This window comes from Staurois parvus, unplaced genomic scaffold, assembly GCF_062004578.1.
Source record: "Staurois parvus isolate SC_StPar_1 unplaced genomic scaffold, SC_StPar_1.0 ptg002693l, whole genome shotgun sequence".
Taxonomy (NCBI): Eukaryota; Metazoa; Chordata; class Amphibia; order Anura; family Ranidae; genus Staurois; species Staurois parvus.
Genome location: NW_028320489.1, coordinates 44,924 through 72,902, shown reverse-complemented (window position 1 = coordinate 72,902; position 27,979 = coordinate 44,924). Strand labels below are relative to the sequence as shown.

At 54.8% G+C, this 27,979-nt stretch overlaps 1 protein-coding gene across 2 annotated transcripts; it reads left to right on the top strand.

Annotated features, from left to right (window-relative positions):
• Positions 1–846: 846 nt before the first annotated feature.
• On the top strand, positions 847–26,138 carry KLHDC3 (kelch domain containing 3). Of its 2 annotated transcripts, XM_089666411.1 has the most exons (10): positions 847–1,075; positions 1,150–1,314; positions 1,387–1,502; positions 3,158–3,229; positions 4,950–5,163; positions 10,969–11,055; positions 19,580–19,688; positions 20,079–20,152; positions 23,586–23,664; positions 24,850–26,138. In XM_089666411.1, the coding sequence occupies exons 1-10, from the start codon at positions 922–924 to the stop codon at positions 24,914–24,916; spliced, it is 1,137 nt and encodes a 378-aa protein (XP_089522537.1). In that variant the 5' UTR covers positions 847–921; the 3' UTR covers positions 24,917–26,138. The 2 variants fall into 2 exon arrangements, with proteins under 2 accessions (XP_089522537.1, XP_089522538.1); XM_089666412.1 differs by lacking the exon at positions 10,969–11,055.
• The last annotated feature ends 1,841 nt before the right edge of the window (positions 26,139–27,979 follow it).

Below are 27,979 nucleotides of genomic sequence, written 5' to 3'. Positions count from 1 at the left end.
GTGGGTTGGGTGGCGGAGGATGGTATTAGGGATTGGTGGGTTGGGTGGCGGAGGATGGTATTAGGGATTGGTGGGTTGGGTGGCGGATGGTATTTGGGATTGGTGGGTTGGGTGGCGGAGGATGGTATTAGGGATTGGTGGGTTGGGTGGCGGATGGTATTAGGGATTGGTGGGTTGGGTGGCGGAGGATGGTATTAGGGATTGGTGGGTTGGGTGGCGGAGGATGTTATTAGGGATTGGTGGGTTGGGTGGGGAGGATGGTATTAGGGATTGGTGGGTTGGGTGGCGGAGGATGGTATTAGGGATTGGTGGGTTGGGTGGCGGAAGATGGTATTAGGGATTGGTGGGTTGGGTGGCGGATGGTATTAGGGATTGGTGGGTTGGGTGGCGGAGGATGGTATTAGGGATTGGTGGGTTGGGTGGCGGAGGATGGTATTAGGGATTGGTGGGTTGGGTGGCGGAGGATGGTATTAGGGATTGGTGGGTTGGGTGGCGGAGGATGGTATTAGGGATTGATGGGTTGGGTGGCGGATGGTATTAGGGATTGGTGGGTTGGGTGGCGGATGGTATTAGGGATTGGTGGGTTGGGTGGCGGATGGTATTAGGGATTGGTGGGTTGGGTGGCGGAGGATGGTATTAGGGATTGGTGGGTTGGGTGGCGGCGGATGTTATTAGGGATTGGTGGGTTGGGTGGCGGAGGATGTTATTAGGGATTGGTCAGTTGGGTGGCGGATGGTATTAGGGATTGGTGGGTTGGGTGGCGGAGGATGGTATTAGGGATTGGTCAGTTGGGTGGTGGAGTTATGTTTTTATCCATAGGTCGGTCGGGTAGTTGAGTGTTCTAAGTCTCGTTTTTCCCTCGCCAGGCTTGGGTGTGCCAACACTTCGGCCCCTCACCTTGCTGCGTTATGCAGTGGGGGGATGCCTCGCTGGACGGTGCACTTGGAGGGGGGTCCCCGGCGGGTGAATCATGCTGCGGTAGCGGTTGGACATCGAGTGTTTTCCTTTGGCGGTTACTGTTCTGAAGAGGACTATGAGACTCTGAGGCAGATTGATGTCCATGTCTTCAATGCCGGTATGTGTGTGGAGTCATTGTGGTCCTCCTCATCTGGTGATGGTCCAATCCTCTGATCTCTTGTTTCCTTGCAGTGTCTCTACGTTGGAGAAAACTGCCTCCTGTCATTGGATGTCAGTCTAAGGTTCCCTACATGAGGTACGGCCACACCGCTGTGCTCATCGATGACATCATCTACATCTGGGGTGGCCGCAATGACACCGAGGGGGCTTGTAATGTCCTCTACATATTCCACACAGGTACCGCCTATTCCGTGTGCGTATCGCATCCAGACTCCGCCTCCTTACTAATACATGGCTTTCTGATTGCAGGAACCGAGCAGTGGGCCACCCCCCAGGTGACAGGACAGATTCCTGGAGCTCGGGACGGGCACTCTGCCTGTGTCCTGGAGAGGACCATGTATATCTTTGGAGGATATGAACAGCTGGTAAGAAGAACATGGGGATTGGGGGGGCACTTGGGGGGTGCACATGATTCCTGTACTGTGTGAACTGGTATAGGGGGAGTGGAAAATGAGCCCCTCTTTGTAGGTTGGTGTGGAGGGCACATGATCCCCTTGTACCATGTAGATTTATATGGTGGGCACACAATCTCTGTAAATTAGTATGGAGGACTATGGTGGGCCCATGGTGTCCCTGTACTCTGTAGATGTATGGGGGGGGGGGAGGACTATGGTGGGCCCATGGTGTCCCTGTACTCTGTAGATGTATGGGGGGGGGGGAGGACTATGGTGGGCCCATGGTGTCCCTGTACTCTGTAGATGGTTATGGGGGGGAGGACTATGGTGGGCCCATGGTGTCCCTGTACTCTGTAGATGGTTATGGGGGGGGACTATGGTGGGCCCATGGTGTCCCTGTACTCTGTAGATGTATGGGGGGGGGGGGACTATGGTGGGCACATTGTGTCCCTGTACTCTGTAGATGTATGGGGGGGGGACTATGGTGGGCACATGGTGTCCCTGTACTCTGTAGATGTATGGGGGGGGGGGGTACTATGGTGGGCACATGGTGTCCCTGTATTCTGTAGATATATGGGGGCGGGGGGACTATGGTGGGCACATGGTGTCCCTGTAGATGGGTGGGGGGTACTATGGTGGGCACAAGGTGTCCCTGTACTCTGTAGATGTATGGGGGGGGTACTATGGTGGGCCCATGGTGTCCCTGTACTCTGTAGATGTATGGGGGGGGACGACTATGGTGGGCACATGGTGTCCCTGTACCTTGTAGATGGGTATGGGGGGACTTGGTGGGCCCATGGTGTCCCTGTACTCTGTAGATATATGGGGGGGGGGGACTATGGTGGGAACATGGTGTCCCTGTACTCTGTAGATGTATGAGGGGGGGGGACTATGGTGGGCACATGGTGTCCCTGTACTCTGTAGATGTATGGGGGGGGGGGGACTATGGTGGGCCCATGGTGTCCCTGTACTCTGTAGATGGGTATGGGGGGACTATGGTGGGCCCATGGTGTCCCTGTACTATGTAGATGTATGGGGGGGGGGGGGACTTGGTGGGCCCATGGTGTCCCTGTACTCTGTAGATGTATGGGGGGGGGGGACTATGGTGGGCACATGGTGTCCCTGTACTCTGTAGATGAGTATGGGGGAACTTGGTGGGCCCATGGTGTTCCTGTGCTCTGTAGATGGTTATGGGGGGGGGGACTATGGTGGGCCCATGGTGTCCCTGTACTCTGTAGATGGTTATGGGGGGGGGACTATGGTGGGCACATGGTGTCCCTGTACTCTGTACATGGATATGGGGGGACTATGGTGGGCACGTGGATATGGGGGGGACTATGGTGGGCACATGGATATGGGGGGGACTATGGTGGGCACATGGATATGGGGGGGACTATGGTGGGCACATGGATATGGGGGGGGACTATGGTGGGCGCATGGATATGGGGGGGACTATGGTGGGCACATGGATATGGGGGGGGACTATGGTGGGCGCATGGATATGGGGGGGACTATGGTGGGCGCATGGATATGGGGGGGGGACTATGGTGGGCACATGGATATGGGGGGGTACCATAGATTGGTGTGACATGTGTGGTAATCTCGGGACGTTTTCTCCCTCCCAGGCTGACTGCTTCTCCAATGATATTCACAAGCTGGACACCAAATCCATGAGCTGGGCGCTAGTGAAGGCCAAAGTGAGTGTGGGGGGAGGAGCCAGACAATGCCCCTCCTCCAGAGAACATGTAATATGACTACCCAGCATTCCTCATTGTATGCCATTACCCAGCATTCCTCCTTGTATCCCATTACCCAGCATTCCTCCTTGTATCCCATTACCCGGCATTCCTTCTTGTATCCCATTACCCAGCATTCCTCCTTGTATCCCATTACCCAGCATTCCTCCTTGTATGCCATTACCCAGCATTCCTCATTGTATCCCATTACCCAGCATTCCTCCTTGTATCCCATTACCCAGCATTCCTCCTTGTATCCCATTACCCAGCACTCCTCATTGTATCCCATTACTCAGCATTCCTCCTTGTATCCCATTACCCAGCATTCCTCCTTGTATCCCATTACCCAGCATTCCTCCTTGTATGCCATTACCCAGCATTCCTCATTGTATGCCATTACCCAGCATTCCTCCTTGTATCCCATTACCCAGCATTCCTCATTGTATCCCATTACCCAGCATTCCTCCTTGTATGCCATTACCCAGCACTCCTCATTGTATGCCATTACCCAGCATTCCTTCTTGTATCCCATTACCCAGCATTCCTCCTTGTATCCCATTACCCAGCACTCCTCATTGTATGCCATTACCCAGCATTCCTCCTTGTATGCCATTACCCGGCATTCCTTCTTGTATCCCATTACCCAGCATTCCTCCTTGTATCCCATTACCCAGCACTCCTCATTGTATCCCATTACTCAGCATTCCTTCTTGTATCCCATTACCCAGCATTCCTCCTTGTATCCCATTACTCAGCATTCCTCCTTGTATGCCATTACCCAGCACTCCTCATTGTATGCCATTACCCAGCACTCCTCATTGTATCCCATTACCCAGCACTCCTCATTGTATGCCATTACCCAGCACTCCTCATTGTATCCCATTACCCAGCATTCCTCCTTGTATCCCATTACCCAGCATTCCTCATTGTATGCCATTACTCAGCATTCCTCATTGTATGCCATTACTCAGCATTCCTCCTTGTATGCCATTACCCAGCACTCCTCCTTGTATGCCATTACCCAGCATTCCTCGTATCCCGTTACCCAGCATTCCTCCTTGTATGCCATTACCCAGCATTCCTCGTATCCCGTTACCCAGCATTCCTCCTTGTATCCCGTTACCCAGCATTCCTCCTTGTATGCCGTTACCCAGCATTCCTCATTGTATGCCGTTACTCAGCATTCCTCATTGTATGCCGTTACCCAGCATTCCTCCTTGTATGCCATTACCCAGCATTCCTCCTTGTATGCCATTACCCAGCATTCCTCATTGTATGCCATTACCCAGCATTCCTCCTTGTATGCCATTACCCAGCATTCCTCATTGTATGCCATTACCCAGCTTTCCTCGTATGCCATTACCCAGCTTTCCTCATTGTATGCCATTACCCAGCATTCCTCATTGTATCCCATTACCCAGCACTCCTCATTGTATGCCATTACCCAGCACTCCTCATTGTATGCCATTACCCAGCATTCCTCCTTGTATGCCATTACCCAGCATTCCTCCTTGTATGCCATTACCCAGCACTCCTCATTGTATCCCATTACCCAGCACTCCTCATTGTATCCCATTACCCAGCATTCCTCATTGTATCCCATTACCCAGCATTCCTCATTGTATCCCATTACCCAGCACTCTTCATTGTGTCCCATTCTGATTGGTCGGTCTGTCTGTAGGGCTCAGCAGCTCGCTGGAGAGATTTCCACTCAGCCACTGTGATTGGTCAGAAGATGTTCGTGTTTGGCGGCCGCGCGGATCGCTCCGGACCATTTCACTCCAACAGCGAGATCTACTGCAACCGCATCCGAGTGTTCGACCTCATGACCGAGAGCTGGCTGGATGCAGCCCAGTCCACAGCGCCCCCCGAAGGGAGGAGGAGCCATTCGGCCTGTGAGTGAGGATGAGGGGATTGTGGGTATGGAGGATGTACGAGGGGGAGGAGCCATTCGGCCTGTGAGTGAGGATGAGGGGATTGTGGGTATGGAGGATGTAAGAGGGGGAGGAGCCATTCAGTCTGTGAGTGAGGATGAGGGGATTGTGGGTGTGGAGGATTACGAGGAGGAGGAGCCATTCGGTCTGTGAGTGAGGATGAGGGGATTGTGGGTGTGGAGGATTACGAGGCGGAGGAGCCATTCGGCCTGTGAGTGAGGATGAGGGGATTGTGGGTGTGGAGGATTACGAGGCGGAGGAGCCATTCGGCCTGTGAGTGAGGATGAGGGGATTGTGGGTATGGAGGATTACGAGGCGGAGGAGCCATTCGGCCTGTGAGTGAGGATGAGGGGATTGTGGGTATGGAGGATGTATGCGGAGGAGGAGCCATTCGGCCTGTGAGTGAGGATGAGGGGATTGTGGGTATGGAGGATTACGAGGAGGAGGAGCCATTCAGTCTGTGAGTGAGGATGAGGGGATTGTGGGTATGGAGGATTACGAGGCGGAGGAGCCATTCGGCCTGTGAGTGAGGATGAGGGGATTGTGGGTATGGAGGATTACGAGGCGGAGGAGCCATTCGGCCTGTGAGTGAGGATGAGGGGATTGTGGGTATGGAGGATGTACGAGGAGGAGGAGCCATTCGGTCTGTGAGTGAGGATGAGGGGATTGTGGGTATGGAGGATGTACGAGGAGGAGGAGCCATTCGGCCTGTGAGTGAGGATGAGGGGATTGTGGGTATGGAGGATGTACGAGGGGGAGGAGCCATTCAGTCTGTGAGTGAGGATGAGGGGATTGTGGGTGTGGAGGATTACGAGGAGGAGGAGCCATTCAGTCTGTGAGTGAGGATGAGGGGATTGTGGGTATGGAGGATGTACGAGGAGGAGGAGCCATTCGGTCTGTGAGTGAGGATGAGGGGATTGTGGGTGTGGAGGATTACGAGGCGGAGGAGCCATTCGGCCTGTGAGTGAGGATGAGGGGATTGTGGGTATGGAGGATGTACGAGGAGGAGGAGCCATTCGGCCTGTGAGTGAGGATGAGGGGATTGTGGGTATGGAGGATATATGCGGAGGAGGAGCCATTCGGCCTGTGAGTGAGGATGAGGGGATTGTGGGTATGGAGGATGTACGAGGAGGAGGAGCCATTCGGTCTGTGAGTGAGGATGAGGGGATTGTGGGTATGGAGGATGTATGAGGAGGAGGAGCCTTTCGGCCTGTGAGTGAGGATGAGGGGATTGTGGGTATGGAGGATGTATGAGGAGGAGGAGCCTTTCGGCCTGTGCGTGAGGATGAGGGGATTGTGGGTGTGGAGGATGTATGCGGAGGAGGAGCCATTCGGCCTGTGAGTGAGGATGAGGGGATTGTGGGTATGGAGGATGTACGAGGAGGAGGAGCCATTCGGCCTGTGAGTGAGGATGAGGGGATTGTGGGTATGGAGGATGTACGAGGAGGAGGAGCCATTCGGCCTGTGAGTGAGGATGAGGGGATTGTGGGTATGGAGGATGTACGAGGAGGAGGAGCCATTCGGCCTGTGAGTAAGGATGAGGGGATTGTGGGTATGGAGGATGTACGAGGGGGAGGAGCCATTCAGTCTGTGAGTGAGGATGAGGGGATTGTGGGTGTGGAGGATTACGAGGAGGAGGAGCCATTCGGCCTGTGAGTGAGTATGAAGGGATTGTGGGTATGGAGGATTACGAGGAGGAGGAGCCATTCGGCCTGTGAGTGAGGATGAGGGGATTGTGGGTATGGAGGATGTACGAGGAGGAGGAGCTATTCGGCCTGTGAGTAAGGATGAGGGGATTGTGGGTATGGAGGATGTAGGAGGCGCCATTCGTCCTGTGAGTGAGGATGAGGGGATTGTGGGTATGGAGGATGTATGAGGAGGAGGAGCCTTTCGGCCTGTGAGTGAGGATGAGGGAATTGTGGGTATGGAGGATGTATGAGGAGGAGGAGCTATTCGGCCTGTGAGTAAGGATGAGGGGATTGTGGGTATGGAGGATGTACGAAGGGGAGGAGCCATTCAGTCTGTGAGTGAGGATGAGGGGATTGTGGGTATGGAGGATTACGAGGAGGAGGAGCCATTCGGCCTGTGAGTGAGTATGAAGGGATTGTGGGTATGGAGGATGTACGAGGAGGAGGCTATAGACTCCCCATTCACCCCTACCCACCATATTCCCCATTCTGGTTATCGGGGGGAGGGGGATATGATGCACAGGATGACCCACCCCGGGGGAGGAGCTTCATTTCCTTGCTGTAGGACGTCCAGCATCACAGGCAGTATACAGTGCAGGAAATGTGTATTTGCCCCCCGGCTGATGCTGAATGTTCGCCCCTCACACAGAAACGATCGGTCTAACAATGGAATGTTCGCCCCTCACACAGAAACGATCGGTCTAACAATGGAATGTTCGCCCCTCACACAGAAACGATCGGTCTAACAATGGAATGTTCGCCCCTCACACAGAAACGATCGGTCTAACAATGGAATGTTCGCCCCTCACACAGAAATGATCGGTCTAACAATGGAATGTTCGCCCCTCACACAGAAATGATCGGTCTAACAATGGAATGTTCGCCCCTCACACAGAAACGATCGGTCTAACAATGGAATGTTCGCCCCTCACACAGAAACGATCGGTCTAACAATGGAATGTTCGCCCCTCACACAGAAACGATCGGTCTAACAATGGAATGTTCGCCCCTCACACAGAAACGATCGGTCTAACAATGGAATGTTCGCCCCTCACACAGAAACGATCGGTCTAACAATGGAATGTTCGCCCCTCGCACAGAAACGATCGGTCTAACAATGGAATGTTCGGGGTAACACTGAGAGACAGAATACAACAACAAATTCAGCAGAAATGCGTCTAACAAATGATGATGATCTGCATGTTCATGAGGGAAAGAAGGATTTGATCCCCTTCACAAAACATGACTTAGTACTTGGTGGCCAATCCCTTGTTGGCAATCACAGAGGTCAGACGTTTCCTGGAGTTGGCCCCCAGGTTCGCACACATCTCAGGAGGGATTTTGGCCCACTCCTCTTGGCAGATCCTCTCCAAGTCATTAAGGTTTGGTGGCTGACGTTTGGCAACTCGAACTTTCAGCTCCTCCACAGATTTTCCATCGGATGAAGGTGTGGAGACTGGCTAGGCCACTCCAGGACCTTAATGTGCTTCTTCTTGAGCCGCTCCTTTGTTGCCTTGGCCGTGTGTTTTGGGTCCTTGTCATGCTGGAACACCCATCCACCACCCATTTTCAATGCCCTGGCTGAGGGAAGAAGGTTCTCACCCAAGATTTGAGGGTACATTGCCCCGTCCATCGTCCCTTTGATGCGGTGCAGTTGTCCTGTCCCCTTAGCAGAAAAACCCCCCCAAAGCAGAATGTTTCCACCACCATGTTTCACAGTTGGGATGGTGTTCTTGGGGTCATAGGCAGCATTCCTCCTCCTCCAAACACGGCGAGTTGATGCCAAAGAGCTGTTCTCATGATCATTGACACTCCACGAGGTGAGATCTTGCATGGTGCACCAGACCTAGGGAGACTGACACTTGTTTTGTGTTTCTTCCATTTGTGAATGATTGCACCAACTGTTGTCACCTTCTCACCAAGCTGCTTGGCCATAGTTTGGTAGCCCAGTCCAGCCTTGTGTAGGTCTACCATCTTGTCCCTGACATCCTTGGACAGCTCTTTGGTCTTTGCCATGGTGGAGAGTTTGGAATCTGATGGTTTGATGGCTCCTGTGGACAGGTGTCTTTTATACAGGTAACACAATGAGATTAGCAGCACTCCCTTTAAGAGACTGCTTGTAATCTCAGCTTGTTACCTGTATGAGAGACACCTGGGAGCCAGAAATCCTGCTGAATGATAGGGGATCAAATCCTTCTTTCCCTCATGAACATGCAGATCCGTCATCATTTGTTAGACGCATTTCTGCTGAATTTGTTGTTGTATTCTGTCTCTCAGTGTTACACCGAACATTCCGTTGTTAGACCGATCATTTCTGTGTGAGGGGCGAACATTCCATTGTTAGACCGATCATTTCTGTGTAAGGGGCGAACATTCCGTTGTTAGACCGATCATTTCTGTGTGAGGGGCGAACATTCCATTGTTAGACCGATCATTTCTGTGCGAGGGGCGAACATTCCATTGTTAGACCGATCGTTTCTGTGTGAGGGGGGAACATTCCATTGTTAGACCGATCGTTTCTGTGTGAGTGGCGAACATTCCATTGTTAGACCGATCGTTTCTGTGTGAGGGGTGAACATTCCATTGTTAGACCGATCATTTCTGTGTGAGGGGCGAACATTCCATTGTTAGACCGATCATTTCTGTGTGAGGGGCGAACATTCCATTGTTAGACCGATCGTTTCTGTGTGAGGGGTGAACATTCCATTGTTAAACCGATCGTTTCTGTGTGAGGGGCGAACATTCCATTGTTAGACCGATCGTTTCTGTGTGAGGGGCGGGGACATTCCATTGTTAGACCGATCATTTCTGTGTGAGGGGCGAACATTCCTTTGTTAGACCGATCGTTTCTGTGTGAGGGGCGGGGACATTCCATTGTTAGACCGATCGTTTCTGTGTGAGGGGCGAACGTTCAGCATCAGAGGGGAGCAAATACACATTTCCTTCCCTTTATGTCCGTGTAGGGCAGGCGGCCGGTATATGTCCGTGTAGCTGGGCGGGCGGTATATGTCCGTGTAGCTGGGCGGGCGGTATATGTCCGTGTAGCTGGGCGGGCGGTATATGTCCGTGTAGCTGGGCGGGCGGTATATGTCCGTGTAGCTGGGCGGGCGGTATATGTCCGTGTAGCTGGGCGGGCGGTATATGTCCGTGTAGCTGGGCGGGCGGTATATGTCCGTGTAGCTGGGCGGGCGGTATATGTCCGTGTAGCTGGGCGGGCGGTATATGTCCGTGTAGCTGGGCGGGCGGTATATGTCCGTGTAGCTGGGCGGGCGGTACATGTCCGTGTAGCTGGGCGGGCGGTATATGTCCGTGTAGCTGGGCGGGCGGTACATGTCCGTGTAGGGCAGGCGGGCGGTATATGTCCGTGTAGGGCAGGCGGGCGGTATATGTCCGTGTAGCTGGGCGGGCGGTATATGTCCGTGTAGCTGGGCGGGCGGTATATGTCCGTGTAGCTGGGCGGGCGGTATATGTCCGTGTAGCTGGGCGGGCGGTATATGTCCGTGTAGCTGGGCGGGCGGTATATGTCCGTGTAGCTGGGCGGGCGGTATATGTCCGTGTAGCTGGGCGGGCGGTATATGTCCGTGTAGGGCGGGCGGTATATGTCCGTGTAGCTGGGCGGGCGGTATATGTCCGTGTAGCTGGGCGGGCGGTATATGTCCGTGTAGCTGGGCGGGCGGTACATGTCCGTGTAGCTGGGCGGGCGGTATATGTCCGTGTAGCTGGGCGGGCGGTACATGTCCGTGTAGGGCAGGCGGGCGGTATATGTCCGTGTAGGGCAGGCGGGCGGTATATGTCCGTGTAGCTGGGCGGGCGGTATATGTCCGTGTAGCTGGGCGGGCGGTATATGTCCGTGTAGCTGGGCGGGCGGTATATGTCCGTGTAGCTGGGCGGGCGGTATATGTCCGTGTAGGGCAGGCGGTATATGTCCGTGTAGCTGGGCGGGCGGTATATGTCCGTGTAGGGCAGGCGGTATATGTCCGTGTAGGGCAGGCGGTATATGTCCGTGTAGCTGGGCAGCCTGTGTATTCTCGGCTTGGTGAAGAGTTCCATGTAACCCGGAGTTTCATGTCTGTCCCAGTTGCATATCACGGGGAGCTGTATGTGTTCGGTGGATATAACGCCAGACTGAACCGTCACTTTCAAGATCTGTGGAAATACACCCCAGGTATGTGTCACGCCTCTGTATGTGTGAGCGATACTCTCCTCCCCCACCATGGCCTGGGGTTACAGAGGGGGGGTTAACCCTTTCAGTACCAACGTTTCTGTAATCAGAGATGGAGGCTCTTTCCCATCCATGGTCATTCCGAGCCTCCGAATTCCTGATCCATTGTGAGGACTTACTAATCCCGGCCAAAATGTAAGTCAACCGGAACCCCTCACCCGGTGTAATGGAACCGTCCCAGACTGCGCTGAGTACATCCGCTAGAATACCGCTTCCCCATCCGAACACCGACCACTGACACCACCGCTGACCATACAGGACTAGACGACACCAATCTGTCCGAACACCGACCACTGACACCACCGCCGACCACTGACACCACCGCCGACCACTGACACCACCGCTGACCATACAGGACTAGACGACACCAATCTGTCCGAACACCGACCACTGACACCACAGAGACCATACAAGACTAGACGACACCAATCTGTCCGAACACCGACCACTGACACCACCGCCGACCACTGACACCATCGCCGACCACTGACACCACCGCTGACCATACAGGACTAGACGACACCAATCTGTCCGAACACCGACCACTGACACCACCGCTGACCACTGACACCACCGCCGACCACTGACACCACCGCCGACCACTGACACCACCGCCGACCACTGACACCACCGCCGACCACTGACACCACCGCTGACCATACAGGACTAGACGACACCAATCTGTCCGAACACCGACCACTGACACCACCGCTGACCACTGACACCACCGCTGACCACTGACACCACCGCCGACCACTGACACCACCGCCGACCACTGACACCACCGCCGACCACTGACACCACCGCCGACCACTGACACCACCGCCGACCATACAGGACTAGACGCCACCAATCTGTCCGACCACTGACACCACAGAGACCATACAGGACTAGACGACACCAGTCTGTCCGAACACCGACCACTGACACCACCGCTGACCATACAGGACTAGACGACACCAGTCTGTCCGAACACCGACCACTGACACCACAGAGACCATACAAGACTAGACGCCACCAATCTGTCCAAACACCGACCACCGACACCACAGAGACCATACAAGACTAGACGACACCAATCTGTCCGAACACCGACCACTGACACCACAGAGACCATACAAGACTAGGTGACACCAATCTGTCCAAACATCGACCACAGAGACCATACAAGACTAGGTGACACCAATCTGTCCAAACACCGACCACCGACACCACCGCACCATACAGGACTAGACGACACCAATCTGTCCGAACACCGACCACTGACACCACCGCTGACCATAGAAGACTAGACGACACCAATCTGTCCGAACACCGACCACTGACACCACAACCAACCATACAGGACTAGACGACACCAATCTGTTCGAACACTGACACCACAACCAACCATACAGGACTAGACGACACCAATCTGTCTGAACACCGACCACTGACACCACAGAGACCATACAGGACTAGACGACACCAATCTGTCCGAACACCGACCACTGACACCACAACCAACCATACAGGACTAGACGACACCAATCTGTCCGAACACCGACCACCGACACCACCGCTGACCATACAGGACTAGACGACACCAATCTGTCCGAACACCGACCACCGACACCACCGCCGACCATACAAGACTAGACGACACCAATCTGTCCGAACACCGACCACTGACACCACAGAGACCATACAAGACTAGACGACACCAATCTGTCCGAACACCGACCACTGACACCACAGAGACCATACAGGACTAGACGACACCAATCTGTCCGAACACCAACCACTGACACCACAGAGACCATACAAGACTAGACAACACCAATCTGTCCGAACACCGACCACTGACACCACAGAGACCATACAGGACTAGACGACACCAATCTGTCCGAACACCGACCACTGACACCACCGCTGACCATACAAGACTAGACAACACCAATCTGTCCGAACACCAACCACTGACACCACAGAGACCATACAAGACTAGACAACACCAGTCTGTCCGAACACCGACCACTGACACCACCGCTGACCATACAAGACTAGACGACACCAATCTGTCCGAACACCGACCACTGACACCACAGAGACCATACAAGACTAGACGACACCAATCTGTCCGAACACCGACCACTGACACCACAACCAACCATACAAGACTAGACGACACCAATCTGTCCGAACACCGACCACTGACACCACAGAGACCATACAGGACTAGACGACACCAATCTGTCCGAACACCAACCACTGACACCACAGAGACCATACAAGACTAGACAACACCAATCTGTCCGAACACCGACCACTGACACCACAGAGACCATACAAGACTAGACGACACCAATCTGTCCGAACACCGACCACTGACACCACAGAGACCATACAGGACTAGACGACACCAATCTGTCCGAACACCGACCACTGACACCACAGAGACCATACAGGACTAGACGACACCAGACTTTATTATTATTATACAGTATTTATAAAGCACCAATAGTTCGCTCAGCGCTGTACATTACAAAGGGGGACAGAACATGAGAGAATACAGTAACAATACACGAGGGGATCGAGGGCCCTGCTCCTGGGAGCTTACAATCTAGGAGGGAGGGGATGGTGGAACAGGAGGAGATAGCTGTGGGGGATGGAGTGATAGGAGAAGTGGAGGAGATCGGCAATTAGCAGAGGGCGAGGTAGGCTTCCCTGAAGAGATGGGTTTTCAGGGTGCGCCTAAAGGAGAGGAGAGTAGGTGATAGTCTGATGGATTGGGGTAGGGAGTTCCAGAGGATGGGTGACACCCTGGAGAAGTCCTGGAGGCGGGCATGGGAGGAGGAGATCAGGAAACTAGAGAGTAGGTCTTGTGAGGTGCGGAGTGTGCGTGTTGGGTGGTACTTGGATATCAGGTCGGTGATGTAGTTTGGGGCAGTATGATGGACAGCTTTGTATGATCCATTGGGCAATTGGAAGCCAGTGGAGGGATTGGCAGAGGGGGGTGGAGGACACTGAGTGGAGGACAGTGGAGGGATTGGCAGAGGGGGGTGGAGGACACTGAGTGGAGGACAGTGGAGGGATTGGCAGAGGGGGGTGGAGGACACTGAGTGGAGGGCAGTGGAGGGATTGGCAGAGGGGGGTGGAGGACACTGAGTGGAGGACAGTGGAGGGATTGGCAGAGGGGGGTGGAGGACACTGAGTGGAGGGCAGTGGAGGGATTGGCAGAGGGGGGTGGAGGACACTGAGTGGAGGACAGTGGAGGGATTGGCAGAGGGGGGTGGAGGACACTGAGTGGAGGACAGTGGAGGGATTGGCAGAGGGGGGTGGAGGACAGTGGAGGGATTGGCAGAGGGGGGTGGAGGACACTGAGTGGAGGACAGTGGAGGGATTGGCAGAGGGGGGTGGAGGACACTGAGTGGAGGACAGTGGAGGGATTGGCAGAGGGGGGTGGAGGACACTGAGTGGAGGGCAGTGGAGGGATTGGCAGAGAGGGTTGGCAGATACAGAACGGTTGGTGAGGTGAATGAGTCTGGCAGCCGTATTCAGGATGGACTGAAGCGGGGATAGCCAGCGGCGAGGCAGGCCAGTGAGGAGGGAGTTGCAGTAGTCAAGTCGTGATATGATGAGGGAGTGGATGAGCTGCTTAGTGGTTTCTGGGGTTAGGAATTGACGGATTTTGGAGATGTTGCGGAGGTGGAGTCTGCATGTTGCGGAGGTGGAGTCTGCATGTTGCGGAGGTGGAGTCTGCATGTTGCGGAGGTGGAGTCTGCATGTTGCGGAGGTGGAGTCTGCATGTTGCGGAGGTGGAGTCTGCATGAGTTTGTTAGTGATTGGATCTGGGGCTGGAAGGACAGATGGGAGTCTAGGATTGACACCAAGTACTCTGGCTTGCAGGGTGGGCCTGATGGTGGCGTTGTTGGATGTGATGGAGAAGTCAGAGGGGGGTGGTGTGCAGGCTGGGGGGGGAAGACAAGGAGCTCAGTTTTGGAGAGGTTCAGTTTAAGGAAGTGGAGCGACATCCAGTCTGATATGTCGCTCAGTAGGCTTGTGATTCGGGCGGAGACTGAGGGGGTGAGGTGGGGGGTTGAGAGATAGATTTGTGTGTCGTCGGCATAGAGGTGGTAGTTGAAGCCGTGAGAGTGTATGAGTTGGCCGAGGGAGGAGGTATAGATGGAGAAGAGAAGGGGCCCGAGGACAGAGCCTTGAGGGACCCCAACAGAGAGGGGGAGTGAGGGGGAGGTGGTAGCATTATAGGTAACGCTGAATGAGCGTTGTGACAGGTAGGATGAGAGCCAGGAGAGAGCAGAATCTCTGAGGCCGAGGGAGTGTAGTTTTTTGAGGAGGAGGGGGTGGTCGACTGTGTCGAAGGCCGCAGAGAGGTCAAGGAGTAGGAGCACTGAATAGTGGCCATTGGCTTTGGCGGTTAGCAGGTCGTTGGAGAGTTTGAGTAAGGCGGTTTTGGTGGAGTGTAGGGGACGGAAGCCGGACTGTAGGGGATCAAGGAGGTTGTTGTCGTTGAGGTGGGAGCATAGGCGATTGTAGACTAGGCGCTCGAGGAGTTTGGATGAGAATGGGAGCATGGAGATGGGTCTGAGGTTGTTTCTGGTCATTGGGGTCCAGGGAGGGCTTTTTAAGTATGGGGGTGATGTGTGCATGCTTCAGAGGGGAGGGGAATGTGCTGGAAGAGAGGGAGAGATTAAAAATGTGGGTGAGGGAGTGTATGATGGAGGAGGAGGGAGGTCGTAGGAGTTGAGGGGATAGGGTCGAGGGGGCAGGTGGTGAGGTGGGCATCAGAGAAGACCTTGGTGACCTCGATGGTAGTAAGGTCGAAGGTGTGGAGTGTTGAGGGGGCTTCAGTGTGAGGGATGTTAGGTGGGGTGGAGGTCTGAACAGTGGTGAGGGAGAGGGGGAATGAGGGGGTAGCTGTGTGAGAGGGGACGGGTTGAGAGGGCGTGTGAGTTGCGGCGATGTCCTTGTGAATTGTGTCAATCTTGTTTTTGAAGTGATTGGCAATCTCAAGGGCGGTGAGTGAGGTGCTGGGTGGAGGTGGGGGTGGCGAGAGTAGAGAGTTGAAGGTGGAGAAGAGTCGGCGAGGATTGGAGGAGAAGGCCTTGATGAGGGTCAGGAAGTAGGCTTGTTTGGCAGTATGGAGGGAGGAGGTGTAGGTGTGGAAGGCAGATTTGTAGCGGGTGAAGGCTTGTTGGGATTTGGTTTTGCGCCATAGTCGCTCCAGGGCACGACTTTGTCGTTTGAGGGTTTTGGTGTGATCAGTCTGCCAGGGCTGGAGCGGTCGGGGTCTGATGTTGCGTGTGGTTAAAGGCGCTAGTGAGTCAAGGGCTGCTGACAGCGCGTTGTTGTAGGCGGTCATAGCCAAGTCGGGGCAGGACAGGGGGAGGATGCGGTCATGGAGTTGATCAGCTGCGGAGTGGAGGGGGGCAGGGTTAAGGTTGCGGAGGTTACGGCTGGTAGTAGTGTGACATTTGGAGGGGTAGGCGTTGGAGGACGAGGAGATAGAGAAGGTGATCAGGTTGTGGTCAGAGAGAGGGAAGGGGGTGTTAGTGAGGTTGTGGGGAGCGCAGCGGTTGGAGAAGACAAGGTCCAGGATGTTCCCGTTGGAGTGGGTGGTGGATTGTATGCACTGTGCGAGTGCAAAGGAGGAGGTTAAGTGGAGGAGATGGGATGTGTCCGGGTTGTCGAGCTTGGCAGGGATGTTGAGATCCCCAAGAATGATGGTGGGTAGCTCAGAGGAGAGGAAGAAGGGTAGCCAGGAGGAGAAGTCTTCCAGGAAGCGGGGTATGGATCCAGGAGGAGGAGTCATCCAGGAAGCGGGGTATGGATCCAGGAGGCCGGTATATCACAGCAATCTTCAGGGGGGTTGGGGAGAATAGTCGGACGCAGTGGGCCTCGAAGGAGGAGAAGGATAGGGAGGGGGGGTTTGGGAGGACTTGGAAGGTGCTCAGCGGTGACAGGAGCAGACCAACCCCACCACCTTCACGACCGTTGGGTCTGGGTGAGTGGGTCCAGGTGAGACCTCCGTAGGAGAGTGCAGCAGGGGAGGTAGAGTCAGTGGGCTGGATCCAGGTTTCTGTGATCGCTAGGAGGTTGAGGGAGCGGGAAACAAAGAGGTCGTGGATGGCGGTGAGCTTGTTGCACACAGATCGGGTGTTCAGGAGTGCACATGAAAACTGGGGGGTGGTTTTAGGGAGCAGGGGGACAGATACTAGGTTGAGGGGGTTGTGGCAGGACGTGGAGGCGGGAGTACTTGAAGTAAACCAGGAAGTAGACTAGTTTATTTGAACACAGATACAAGATATATACAGTCAGGGGACAATCCCCCCTCCCTACATAATGACACAGGGCGGGGTAATCCCCCCCCCCCCCCCTGCATAATGACACAGGGCGGGACAATCCCCCCTCCCTGCTTAATGACACAGGGCAGGGCAATCCCCCCCCCCCCCCCGGCATAATGACACAGGGCGGGGCAATCCCCCCCGCATAATGACATAGGGCGGGGTAATCCCCCCCCCCTGCATAATGACACGGGACGGGGCAATCTATATTTAGCAACAAGAGACACACCAACAGACAGTCCCATCAGGAGGGAGGGCTGCTGGAGACAACTCCCCCCCCATTAAGCCACTACACATAAACACAAATCTACACAGTCTGAGACAACCCCCCACCCCAATATCAGGACAGATTACCCTGTACCCCTAACAGGCACAGGGGGACTTGCACATAAGAGGGATATGGGGAGCTGAGACAGGGGTCTCCCCACCTCTCCAAAGTGAGCTGTGTTCCATGGGCCCCCCACCCAAAGTCACTCCCATCACACCCGGCATGGATGAGAACTGCATTCACATTGTCCTCCTTAAAGGGACCACAGCCTAAATAACAGGGACATGCCTACTTTCCAGGACCCTGGCATTCTATATATATCTATCTCACAGTACAGCAGCCACACCATTGTTATTAGGCCCCCTTACATTGGTGGTCTATGGGGTAATGTCAGTGCTGGTCAGTATAGTGCCTCCACTCATTGGGGGTCAGTGGGAAGAATGTCCCTCACATTGGGGGTGAGTGGGACGAATGTCCCTTACATTGGGGGTCAGTGGGAAGAATGTCCCTCACATTGGGGGTCAGTGGGAAGAATGTCCCTCACATTGGGGGTCAGTGGGAAGAATGTCCCTCACATTGGGGGTCAGTGGGAAGAATGTCCCTCACATTGGGGGTCAGTGGGAAGAATGTCCCTCACATTGGGGGTCAGTGGGAAGAATGTCCCTCACATTGGGGGTCAGTGGGAAGAATGTCCCTCACATTGGGGGTCAGTGGGAAGAATGTCCCTTACATTGGGGGTCAGTGGGAAGAATGTCCCTTACATTGGGGGTCAGTGGGAAGAATGTCCCTCACATTGGGGGTCAGTGGGAAGAATGTCCCTCACATTGGGGGTCAGTGGGAAGAATGTCCCTCACATTGGGGGTCAGTGGGAAGAATGTCCCTCACATTGGGGGTCAGTGAGAAGAATGTCCCTTACATTGGGGGTCAGTGTGAGGACTGGACCTCTTACAGACTGTTATAACACCACCATTGGTGTCAGTGGTTCTATATTGGAGGAACTAGAGGTGGTGCTCCATCAGTCCCATCCAGTTGGCTCTGAGAAGTGACATTGTGGCTACAGGTAGGAGCACACCAACACCCAGCAACCTCTGGGGGAACCCTATGGAGTTTCGGCTGGGAGATGTGGTTCTTTGTTATCTTTTCCAATCTTCCTCCACGTCTGTCTCTCCTCCCCCTTCTTGGGAAGATTCTTCTCTCTGGGGTTGTCCCTCTCCTGCCTCTGTTCTCTCTCATCCCTCCATCATCTGGCACTGAGTGGAGAGTATGTCTCACCGGTGCTTGGTGAGGCTTGCTGGTCATCCTCAGGTGGTGAATTTCCGTATGGTATGTTCATGAATGGAACCTGAAGATGTGCTCAGCCACACGTTATGGGTAGGACATTGGGATGGGCGGTCTCGTGTTATGGGTGGGACATTGGGATGGGTGGTCTCGTGTTATGGGTTGGACATTGGGATGGGCGGTCATGTGTTATGGGTGGGACATTGCAGTGGGTGGTCACGCGTTATGGGTGGGGCATTGGGATGGGAGGTCACGTGTTATGGGTGGGACATTGGGATGGGCGGTTATGGGTGGGGCATTGGGATGGGAGGTCATGTGTTATGGGTGGGACATTGGGATGGGTGTTCACGCGTTATGGGTGGGGCATTGGGATGGGCAGTCATGTGTTATGGGTGGGACATTGGGATGGGCGGTCATGTGTTATGGGTGGGACATTGGGATGGGCGGTCATGCGTTATGGGTGGGGCATTGGGATGGGCGGTCGTGTTATGGGTGGGACATTGGGATGGGTGGTCACACGTTATGGGTGGTACATTGAGAAGGGCCGATTCTAAACATGTCTTGTCTGATGTCTCAGATTCGGGTCGCTGGCAGCGTGTGGAGGTCCAGGGAAAAGGTCCGTGCGCTCGGCGCAGACAGTGCTGTTGCATTGTAGGTGACAAAATCCTGCTTTTTGGAGGCACCAGGTAAGAAGATTCCGAGACCTACTATCACCATTGGTTCTGTCTGATGGTTACACTAAGGGAGGAGCGAATACAGATTAGGGGTGTGACAGTGGGGGAGGAGCATAGATGATAGGTGTGACAGTGGGGGAGGAGCATAGATGATAGGTGTGATAGTGGGAGAGGAGCATGGATGATGGGACAATGGGGGAGGAGCATGGATGATGGGACAATGGGGGAGGAGCATGGATGATGGGACAATGGGGGAGGAGCATGGATGACAGTTATGGAACTTTAGGACAAGCAGACATGAGGGGGGAGGAGGGATCGGTCAGGTTGTTATGGTAACAATGAGAGACATGATTGGCAAGACGAGCTCAAATGATTGTGCAATGCTCTCCTTCCTGTCTTTAGCCCCTCCCAGGACCAGGATCCCCATGATGAGTTCAACCTGACGGATCACTCGGATCTCTATATCCTGGACTTCAGTAAGTAGATGGAGCACCATCCCACCGTCTGTATGTCTGTCCAGGGATCCCTGCATGCTGTGTGGATGTCTGTCCGGAGATCCCTGCATGCTGTCCGGATGTCTGTCCGGAGATCCCTGCATGCTGTCCGGATGTCTGTCCGGAGATCCCTGCATGCTGTCCGGATGTCTGTCCGGAGATCCCTGCATGCTGTCCGGATGTCTGTCCGGAGATCCCTGCATGCTGTCCGGATGTCTGTCTGGAGATCCCTGCATGCTGTCCGGATGTCTGTCCGGAGATCCCTGCATGCTGTCCGGAGATCCCTGCATGCTGTCCGGAGATCCCTGCATGCTGTCCGGAGATCCCTGCATGCTGTCCGGAGATCCCTGCATGCTGTCCGGAGATCCCTGCATGCTGTCCGGAGATCCCTGCATGCTGTCCGGAGATCCCTGCATGCTGTCCGGAGATCCCTGCATGCTGTCCGGAGATCCCTGCATGCTGTCCGGAGATCCCTGCATGCTGTCCGGAGATCCCTGCATGCTGTCCGGAGATCCCTGCATGCTGTCCGGAGATCCCTGCATGCTGTCCGGATGTCTGTCCGGAGATCCCTGCATGCTGTCCGGATGTCTGTCCGGAGATCCCTGCATGCTGTCCGGATGTCTGTCCGGAGATCCCTGCATGCTGTCCGGATGTCTGTCCGGAGATCCCTGCATGCTGTCCGGATGTCTGTCCGGAGATCCCTGCATGCTGTCCGGATGTCTGTCCGGAGATCCCTGCATGCTGTCCGGATGTCTGTCCGGAGATCCCTGCATGCTGTCCGGATTTCTGTCCGGAGATCCCTGCATGCTGTCCGGATGTCTGTCCGGAGATCCCTGCTTGCTGTCCGGATGTCTGTCTGGTGATCCCTGCATGCTGTCCGGATGTCTGTCCGGTGATCCCTGCATGCTGTCCGGATGTCTGTCCGGAGATCCCTGCATGCTGTCCGAATGTCTGTCCGGAGATCCCTGCATGCTGTCCGGAGATCCCTGCATGCTGTCCGGAGATCCCTGCATGCTGTCCGGAGATCCCTGCATGCTGTCCGGAGATCCCTGCATGCTGTCCGGAGATCCCTGCATGCTGTCCGGATGTCTGTCCGGAGATCCCTGCATGCTGTCCGGATGTCTGTCCGGAGATCCCTGCATGCTGTCCGGATGTCTGTCCGGAGATCCCTGCATGCTGTCCGGATGTCTGTCCGGAGATCCCTGCATGCTGTCCGGATGTCTGTCCGGAGATCCCTGCATGCTGTCCGGATGTCTGTCCGGAGATCCCTGCATGCTGTCCGGATGTCTGTCCGGAGATCCCTGCATGCTGTCCGGATGTCTGTCCGGAGATCCCTGCATGCTGTCCGGATGTCTGTCCGGAGATCCCTGCATGCTGTCCGGATGTCTGTCTGGAGATCCCTGCATGCTGTCCGGATGTCTGTCCGGAGATCCCTGCATGCTGTCCGGAGATCCCTGCATGCTGTCCGGAGATCCCTGCATGCTGTCCGGAGATCCCTGCATGCTGTCCGGAGATCCCTGCATGCTGTCCGGAGATCCCTGCATGCTGTCCGGAGATCCCTGCATGCTGTCCGGAGATCCCTGCATGCTGTCCGGATGTCTGTCCGGAGATCCCTGCATGCTGTCCGGATGTCTGTCCGGAGATCCCTGCATGCTGTCCGGATGTCTGTCCGGAGATCCCTGCATGCTGTCCGGAGATCCCTGCATGCTGTCCGGAGATCCCTGCATGCTGTCCGGAGATCCCTGCATGCTGTCCGGAGATCCCTGCATGCTGTCCGGAGATCCCTGCATGCTGTCCGGAGATCCCTGCATGCTGTCCGGAGATCCCTGCATGCTGTCCGGAGATCCCTGCATGCTGTCCGGAGATCCCTGCATGCTGTCCGGAGATCCCTGCATGCTGTCCGGAGATCCCTGCATGCTGTCCGGAGATCCCTGCATGCTGTCCGGAGATCCCTGCATGCTGTCCGGAGATCCCTGCATGCTGTCCGGATGTCTGTCCGGAGATCCCTGCATGCTGTCCGGATGTCTGTCCGGAGATCCCTGCATGCTGTCCGGATGTCTGTCCGGAGATCCCTGCATGCTGTCCGGATGTCTGTCCGGAGATCCCTGCATGCTGTCCGGATTTCTGTCCGGAGATCCCTGCATGCTGTCCGGATGTCTGTCCGGAGATCCCTGCTTGCTGTCCGGATGTCTGTCTGGTGATCCCTGCATGCTGTCCGGATGTCTGTCCGGTGATCCCTGCATGCTGTCCGGATGTCTGTCCGGTGATCCCTGCATGCTGTCCGGATGTCTGTCCGGAGATCCCTGCATGCTGTCCGGAGATCCCTGCATGCTGTCCGGAGATCCCTGCATGCTGTCCGGAGATCCCTGCATGCTGTCCGGATGTCTGTCCGGAGATCCCTGCATGCTGTCCGGATGTCTGTCCGGAGATCCCTGCATGCTGTCCGGATGTCTGTCCGGAGATCCCTGCATGCTGTCCGGATGTCTGTCCGGAGATCCCTGCATGCTGTCCGGATGTCTGTCCGGAGATCCCTGCATGCTGTCCGGAGATCCCTGCATGCTGTCCGGATGTCTGTCCGGAGATCCCTGCATGCTGTCCGGATTTCTGTCCGGAGATCCCTGCATGCTGTCCGGATGTCTGTCCGGAGATCCCTGCATGCTGTCCGGAGATCCCTGCATGCTGTCCGGATGTCTGTCCGGAGATCCCTGCATGCTGTCCGGATGTCTGTCCGGAGATCCCTGCATGCTGTCCGGATGTCTGTCCGGAGATCCCTGCATGCTGTCCGGATGTCTGTCCGGAGATCCCTGCATGCTGTCCGGATGTCTGTCCGGAGATCCCTGCATGCTGTCCGGATGTCTGTCCGGAGATCCCTGCATGCTGTCCGGATGTCTGTCCGGAGATCCCTGCATGCTGTCCGGATTTCTGTCCGGAGATCCCTGCATGCTGTCCGGATGTCTGTCCGGAGATCCCTGCTTGCTGTCCGGATGTCTGTCTGGTGATCCCTGCATGCTGTCCGGATGTCTGTCCGGTGATCCCTGCATGCTGTCCGGATGTCTGTCCGGAGATCCCTGCATGCTGTCCGAATGTCTGTCCGGAGATCCCTGCATGCTGGCTGGATGTCTGTCCGGAGATCCCTGCATGCTGGCTGGATGTCTGTCCGGAGATCCCTGCATGCTGGCTGGATGTCTGTCCGGAGATCTCTGCATGCTGGCTGGATGTCTGTCCGGAGATCTCTGCATGCTGTGTGGATGTCTGTCCGGAGATCTCTGCATGCTGTGTGGATGTCTGTCCGGAGATCCCTGCATGCTGGCTGGATGTCTGTCCGGAGATCTCTGCATGCTGTCCGGATGTCTGTCCGGAGATCTCTGCCCCTATGTCAGGTATGGGTGGTCTGGTGATGATTTCTGTTTTCCAGATCCCAGTCTGAAGACGCTCTGTAAGCTGGCAGTATTAAATTACAATCTGGACCAGTCATGTCTGCCTCATGACATCAGGTGAGAGGAGTGTAAAGGTGGATGAGATTAGCTGATAAATCACAAAGGGGTCTGCAGGTGGTACTGGTGGTTCTACAGAACGAACCAGGAGAAGGTCGGGGATGGTAGTGGGGGGGTCCATAGAATGAACCAGAGGAAGGTTGGAGATGGTAGTGGGGGGGTCCATAGAATGAACCAGGAGAGGGTCAGAGATGGTAGTGGGGGGTGCCCATAGAACGAACCAGGAGAAGATCGGAGATGGTAGTGGGAGGAGTCCATAGAACGAACGAGGAGAATGTCGGAGATGGTAGTGGGGGGGGTTCCATAGAATGAACCAGGAGAAGGTTGGAGATGGTAGTGGGGGGTCCATAGAATGAACCAGGAGAAGATCGGAGATGGCAGTGGAGTGTCCATAGAATGAACCAGGAGAAGGTTGGAGATGGTAGTGGGGGGGGGTCTATAGAATGAAGCAGGAGAAGGTTGGAGACGGTAGTGGTGGTGGGGGGTCCATAGAATGAACAAGGAGAAGGCTGGAGATGGTAGCGGGGGGGTCCATAGAACGAACCAGAAGAAGGTTGGAGATGGTAGTAGGGTGTCCATAGAATGAACCAGAGGAAGGTTGGCGATGGTAGTTGGGGGGGTCCATAGAACGAACCAGAAGAAGGTTGGAGATGGTAGTGGGGAGGTTCATAGAATGAACCAGGAGAAGGTTGGAGATGGTAGTGGGAGGGTTCCATAGAATTAACTAGGAGAGGGTTGGAGATGGTAGTGGGAGGGTTCCATAGAATGAACCAGGAGAGGGTCGGAGATGGTAGTGGGGGGGTCCATAGAATGAACCAGGAGAAGGTTGGAGATGGTAGTGGGGGGGTCCATAGAATGAACCAGGAGAAGGTTGGAGATGGTAGTGGGGGGGTCCATAGAATGAACCAGGAGAAGGTTGGAGGTGGATTTGGGTGGGTTCACTTGGTGAAAGTAGGAGGGTTTGGGAAGAAGACGTGGAAACAGAACATAGTTGCATAGTTCCATAGTTAGTCTGGCTGAAAAAAAGACGAAAGTCCATGCAGTTCAACCCTTAAACTGGATCAGTAGACAGAAGTAGGGGGGGTCTGTAGATGGATGTGGGCAGGGTCAGTAGACAAACGTGGGAGGGGTCAGAAGGGTTAGGCAGAGGGTGCATGCTGCCCTCCTCACTGTGCTTTCCTTCAGGTGGGAGCTCTTGGCGATGACAACAAACAGCACCATCAGCCGCCCCTTACCGTCATACCATGGATAGGAGGAAGCGCCGCCCCTTACCATCATACCATGGATAGGAGGAAGCGCCGCCCCTTACCCTCATACCATTGATAGGAGGAAGTTCCGCCCCTTACCATCATACCATGAATAGGAGGAAGTGCCGCCCCTTACCATCGTACCATGGATAGAAGGAAGTTCCGCCCCTTACCATCATACCATGGATAGAAGGAAGTTCCGCCCCTTACCATCGTACCATGGATAGAAGGAAGTTCCGCCCCTTACCATCATACCATGGATAGAAGGAAGTTCCGCTCCTTACCATCGTACCATGGATAGAAGGAAGTTCCGCCCCTTACCATCGTACCATGGATAGAAGGAAGTTCCGCCCCTTACCATCATACCATGGATAGAAGGAAGTTCCGCTCCTTACCGTCATACCATGGATAGAAGGAAGTTCCGCCCCTTACCGTCGTACCATGGATAGGAGGAAGTGCCGCCCCTTACCGTCGTACCATGGATAGAAGGAAGTTCCGCCCCTTACCGTCGTACCATGGATAGAAGGAAGTTCCGCCCCTTACCGTCGTACCATGGATAGGAGGAAGTTCCGCCCCTTACCGTCGTACCATGGATAGAAGGAAGTTCCGCCCCTTACCATCGTACCATGTATAGAAGGAAGTGCCGCCCCTTACCGTCGTACCATGGATAGAAAGAAGTTTCGCCCCTTACCATCGTACCATGGATAGAAGGAAGTTCCGCCCCTTACCGTCGTACCATGGATAGGAGGAAGTACCGCCCCTTACCATCATACCATGGATAGAAGGAAGTTCCGCCCCTTACCATCGTACCATGTATAGAAGGAAGTGCCGCCCCTTACCGTCGTACCATGGATAGAAGGAAGTTTCGCCCCTTATCGTCGTACCATGGATAGAAGGAAGTTTCGCCCCTTACCATCGTACCATGGATAGAAGGAAGTTCCGCCCCTTACCGTCGTACCATGGATAGGAGGAAGTGCCGCCCCTTACCATCATACCATGGATAGAAGGAAGTTCCACCCCTTACCATCGTACCATGGATCGGAGGAAGTGCCGCGTCCGCACAGTCTTTGCGCACACAGGGTTCCGCTCTCACACTTGCTGCCTTTTTTACGTCTACACTAAGTGTTTATTATATCCATGGGTCTCTAGAGAGATTTTTATAATGTTATTTCCCCAAGACGTGGGACTGAGATGTATCATTTCAGTAATAAAATAACTTGAATCGTACAGAGCGTTCAGATTGTCTATAAGTGTGGCCCTGACAACCCATGGAGGACACACCCACCTAATATACAGCGGTCTTCTACATTATATGCCATATCCCCATCCTTGTCTTCCCCATATCTGTTTCATCATTGGATATATTCTGCAAGGGTAGGGCTCATACTACAATGGATGGGTGTATTCTGCAGGGCTGGGACTCATCCTACCCTGGAGTGGTGTATTCTTTACTGGTGGCGCTCATCCTAACCTGGATGGGTGTATTCTGCAGGGATAGGGCCCATCCTACCCTGGAGGGGTGTATTTTGCACTGGTGGCGCTCATCCTACCCTGGAGAAGGGTATTCTGCAGGGGTGGGGCTCATACCCTGGAGGGGTGTATTGTGCAGGTGTGGGGTTCATCCTACCCTGGAGGGGTGTTTTCTGCAGGGATGGGGCTCATCCTAGCCTGGAGGGGTGTATTCTGAAGAGGTATGGTTCATCCTTTCCTTGGAGGGGTGTATTCTACAGGAGTGGGGCTCATCCTACAATGGAAGGGTATTTTCTGCAGGGATGGGGCTCATCCAACCTTGGAGGGGTGTATTCTGTAGGGGCAGAGCTCATCCTACCTTGGAGGGCTGTATTCTGCAGGGGTGGGGTTCATCCTTCCCTTGGAGGGGTATATTCTGCAGGGATGGGGCTCATCTCACCTTAGAGGGGTGTATTCTGCAGGGGTGAGGTTCATCCTTCCCTTGGAGGGGTATATTCTACAGGATTGGGGCTCATCCTACAATGGAAGGGTGTTTTCTGCAGGGGTGGGGTTCATGTTTCAATGGAAGGGTGTTTTCTGCCGGAGTGGGGATCATCCAACCTTGGAGGGGTGTTTTCTGCAGGGATTGGGCTCATCCAACCTTGGAGGGGTGTATTCTGTAGGGGCAGGGCTCATCCTACCCTGAAGGGGTGTATTCTGCAAGGGCGGGGTTCATCCTACCCTTGAGGGGTGTATTCTGCAGGGGTGGGGCTCATCCCACCTTGGAGGGGTGTATTCTGCAGGGGTGGGGCTCATCCTACCCTGGAGGGGTGTATCCTGCAGGGGTGGGGCTCATTCTACCCATGGAGGACCCACCCAATATACACCAGCTGTATATTAGGTGGGCGTGTCTACATTATATGCCGTATCCCCATCCTTATCTTCCCCATATCTGTTTCACCTTACATTGGATATATTCTGCAGGGGTAGGTCTCATCCCGCCTTGGAGGGGTGTATTCTGCAGGGGTGGGGCTCATCCTACCCTGGAGGGGTGTACTCTGCAAGGGTGGTGCTCATCCTAACCATGAGGGGTGTTATCACGTACCTGGTGATGGAGGCCAATGGAGAGAGGGCTTCCCTTGCGGCTAAGTTCCGGACTCCCTAGAGTGGGACAGTGGGAGTCAGGCCCAAAGTTGCACAGGTCACCTGTAGGAGTGCTGGTTGGAGGTCCACTCAGAAGCACAGCTGGTGCACGGAGAGGTCTGCAAACTGGAGGCGCCTGTGCGTGATATGCAAGCCCTTACGGGATTTAGGTGTTTACTGGGTAGTCAGTTCAAGCCAAGGTCAGGTACCAGGTGGGAATCAGAGCAGACGTGGTCAGGTGGGATAGCCGAGGTCAGGTACCGGGTGGGGATCAGAGCAGACGTGGTCAGGTGGGATAGCCGAGGTCATACACAGAGGAGCGAGAGAGAGAGTATCCATAAGCCAAGCCGAGGTCAGATCAGGGGTAAGGCAGAGCAGACAGGTCCAAGTAGAAGCCGAGTCAGAATCAGGAAGTCACAGGAACAAGGCACGGGGAGCTAGAGATCATCCAGCAACTAGAGGAAGTTATGAGCTTC